Source organism: Dipteris shenzhenensis, chromosome 13 (assembly GCF_047967505.1).
Source record: "Dipteris shenzhenensis isolate YYH24624 ecotype China chromosome 13, Dip_SZ_1.0, whole genome shotgun sequence".
Classification (NCBI taxonomy): Eukaryota; Viridiplantae; Streptophyta; class Polypodiopsida; order Gleicheniales; family Dipteridaceae; genus Dipteris; species Dipteris shenzhenensis.
This window is the reverse complement of record NC_141608.1, coordinates 45,504,071-45,506,959: the sequence shown is the minus strand read 5'-3', so window position 1 is coordinate 45,506,959 and position 2,889 is coordinate 45,504,071. Positions and strand designations below refer to the sequence as shown.

The window sequence follows — 2,889 nt, the reverse complement described above, 5'->3', positions numbered from 1 at the left end:
AGAAGACTTTGTTTAGTTTGAAATAGGGACAAGCGGTATGTTTCACCTATATTTAAAGGTGCAGTTGGCTTTTTACTTGGCTTTCAAAGCTTGGCTTTTTACGCTTCTCTCACGGAAAAGAAGACTTTGTTTAGTTTGAAATAGGGACAAGCGGTATGTTTCACCTATATTTAAAGGTGCAGTTGGCTTTTTACTTGGCTTTCAAAGCTTGGCTTTTTACGCTTCTCTCACGGAAAAGAAGACTTTGTTTAGTTTGAAATAGGGACAAGCGGTATGTTTCACCTATATTTAAAGGTGCAGTTGGCTTTTTACTTGGCTTTCAAAGCTTGGCTTTTTACGCTTCTCTCACGGAAAAGAAGACTTTGTTTAGTTTGAAATAATAGGGACAAGCGGTATGTTTCACCTATATTTAAAGGTGCAGTTGGCTTTTTACTTGGCTTTCAAAGCTTGGCTTTTTACGCAGATGGCTTTTCAAAAGCTTTCAAAGCAAAGCTTTTGGGCAAGTAAAGATGTTTTCTTTTTTTGCACGTTTCCGCTTAGTTTGAGCTGTTTTTCTAAAACACACGGCACAAGTAAGTTTGAGCTGTTCATCATTCTAGAACTGACGGTAGGAGTAGGTTGAACACACGGGAAAGTAGGTGAGCTCCACGTTTCCTTGACCATTATTGGCGCTCAATGTCCATAAAAGCGTGAGAACTCTCGACACTCGTAAGTCATTCTTTCATGGCCAAATACTTGCTCGCCCTGCTAGTTCTCTCTTCTTTCGCGCTGCAGTTTGCAGTTGCCGCTCCTACAGATGGCTTCTCAGAGCAAAATTTCACCTACGACATACAGAAGCCTTACGATAAGAGTCTGAGCCAGCGTTACAGCTATCAAAATGGCGTGCACACCATGTGGGTCTTCAGTGACGATCAGCCTTTCGTAAAGGGAAGTCCGACGAAGCCTCGAACGGAGATGCTTATTCAGGTTAGTATCCTCACAAATCGTGGGCTTTCTGTATGCTCCATCCTAACTCATCTTGTTAAGTCATTCGCCCTCCTTACCTGCGCTCTTTTCCTCTCCACCGGTGGTGGGTTCTGAGTTCCTTCTCTCCAATGGTAAACAGGTGGCCTACACCTCAGGCGTGTGGCAATTTGAAGGCGATTTTTATGTGCCTACCACCAGCACGGGAATGGCGATTATGCAGGTGATGGGCAACGCTCAGGGAGTCTCGGCGGCCATGCAGTTGAGGGTATACAGTGGTAATCTGGTAGCCTATGGAGGTGCAAAGGCGACGGTGGGGAGTGGAATTTACGATCGATGGGTACATTTGAACGTGATCCACAACGCAGATGCGAAGCACATGGAGGTGTATTTGGATGGGGTGCTGGCGTTAAGCCAGAGCAACCCTGGCAGTGGCAAACACTACTTCAAGTGCGGTGTCTACACGCAGAATAACCCAAGCAGTCGTATGGAATCCCGTTGGCAAAATATCAAAATCTGGAAGCAGTGACTGGAATCTTAACCCTACAAAGTGCTAAAAGTACTCCATGGAGACGAGCAAAAACTTTGGACTTCCAAGTTTCTAATACGAAACTCCTCCCCCAAGCTTTCAAACAATCTAACGATCTCTCTCTCTCTCTCTCTCTCTCTCTCTCTCTCTCTCGTGATGCAAAAAATGTTGCCACCTATGGTGATGCAAAACGTGGTTGAGTAAGCTGGTAACCAAGAAGAAGCTCTTGATAATTTGATGGCCTCTCTAAGATAAAAAAGAACCTTTTGATAATTTGATGGCCTCTCTGAGACCTTCACCTTGATATGCATATTTACACATTGAAAACAATTTAACCTACATTCCCCATCTACACTTTGGGGACTCTAGTAGCTTGTTATTATACTCAAAAAAATCCTATGACAAGCATCACATGAAGAAAAGGGTAAAACTATGGCAAGCATCACATGAAAAAAAGAGCTTCTTTAACAACATAGTTCAAACTTGACAAATGATCTATCGTTGGACACTATGTCAGTTACATGATAACTTCATAAATAGCCACCAACACTTTGTAGTTAGTGGGTACCATAGTAGATTGTTCTCAAAATGCTTCCTTAATGTATGCATAGGAAAGGTGAAAAAACTTAATATCTTCATGTGCCCCCTTTGCATAGAATACCCAATTGACTCTGACTTGATATGACCTTACACACGTACATATTCCAATAGGACTTGGATAATTGTTCTATAAAATAACGTCCACAGGGTGAGCAATTGATATAATGTTCTAGTATTTCAAGAGCAATCAAAGGTACTTTGACTAACGCTACAATTTCAAGCCAAAAGATTCCAACATCCAAAGGATATTGTTTTTATAGTTATAGGAATATACATGGGATGTAAAAAAGTCCCTTCAATATGTAGACTTTACTAGTAGGGAGATAATAATCCCTTTAAAAGAATGTAGAAAAGCATGCAATGCTATGATTGAGCAATTCATATGCCCAACCAGTGACATATGGGGAGATACAAATGGCCCTATAATACAGAGCCCTTGAAGATGACAGTGAGTAGCTTGTAGTTGGCTAAATGTGGTTCAATATGCAAAAACAAAAAGTAATGACAATCTAAAACGTCAATTGTGGACCTACTTTACCAACATTTGTTAATCTCCATATGCCAAGGTGACCCATCTTTATCATAAATCTCCTATGCAATCTATAAAACATCAACCAATAGGCTACAATAAGTTTAGTCAAAAAGTTTGGGTGTATTTTACTCGTATTTTATGAAAAAGAAAAGTGAAGTGTTTGGGCATTTCAAAGCTTTTAAAGCTATGGTTGAAAAAGAAATAGGCCTGCAAATAAAATGCCTAAGGTCAGATGGAGGGGGAGAGTACATCTTAAATGAGTTTG

The 2,889-nt window shown here is 40.7% G+C and overlaps 1 protein-coding gene across 1 annotated transcript; it reads left to right on the top strand.

Moving 5' to 3' along the window:
- The first annotated feature begins 707 nt into the window (after positions 1 to 707).
- On the top strand, positions 708 to 1,696 carry LOC147895465 (citrate-binding protein-like). Its single transcript, XM_087384322.1, has 2 exons — positions 708 to 966; positions 1,106 to 1,696. Exons 1-2 carry the CDS (start codon positions 724 to 726, stop codon positions 1,490 to 1,492), a joined length of 630 nt encoding a protein of 209 aa, XP_087240448.1. The 5' UTR covers positions 708 to 723; the 3' UTR covers positions 1,493 to 1,696.
- Positions 1,697 to 2,889: the final 1,193 nt, after the last annotated feature.

What these genes read in the sequence shown, in the direction of transcription:
- LOC147895465 (XM_087384322.1), top strand. Translation starts at nt 724, where the DNA reads ATGGCCAAATACTTGCTCGCCCTGCTAGTTCTCTCTTCTTTCGCGCTG. An exon ending in GAACGGAGATGCTTATTCAG is followed by an intron (nt 967 to 1,105) that starts GTTAGTATCCTC and finishes AATGGTAAACAG; the next exon opens with GTGGCCTACACCTCAGGCGT.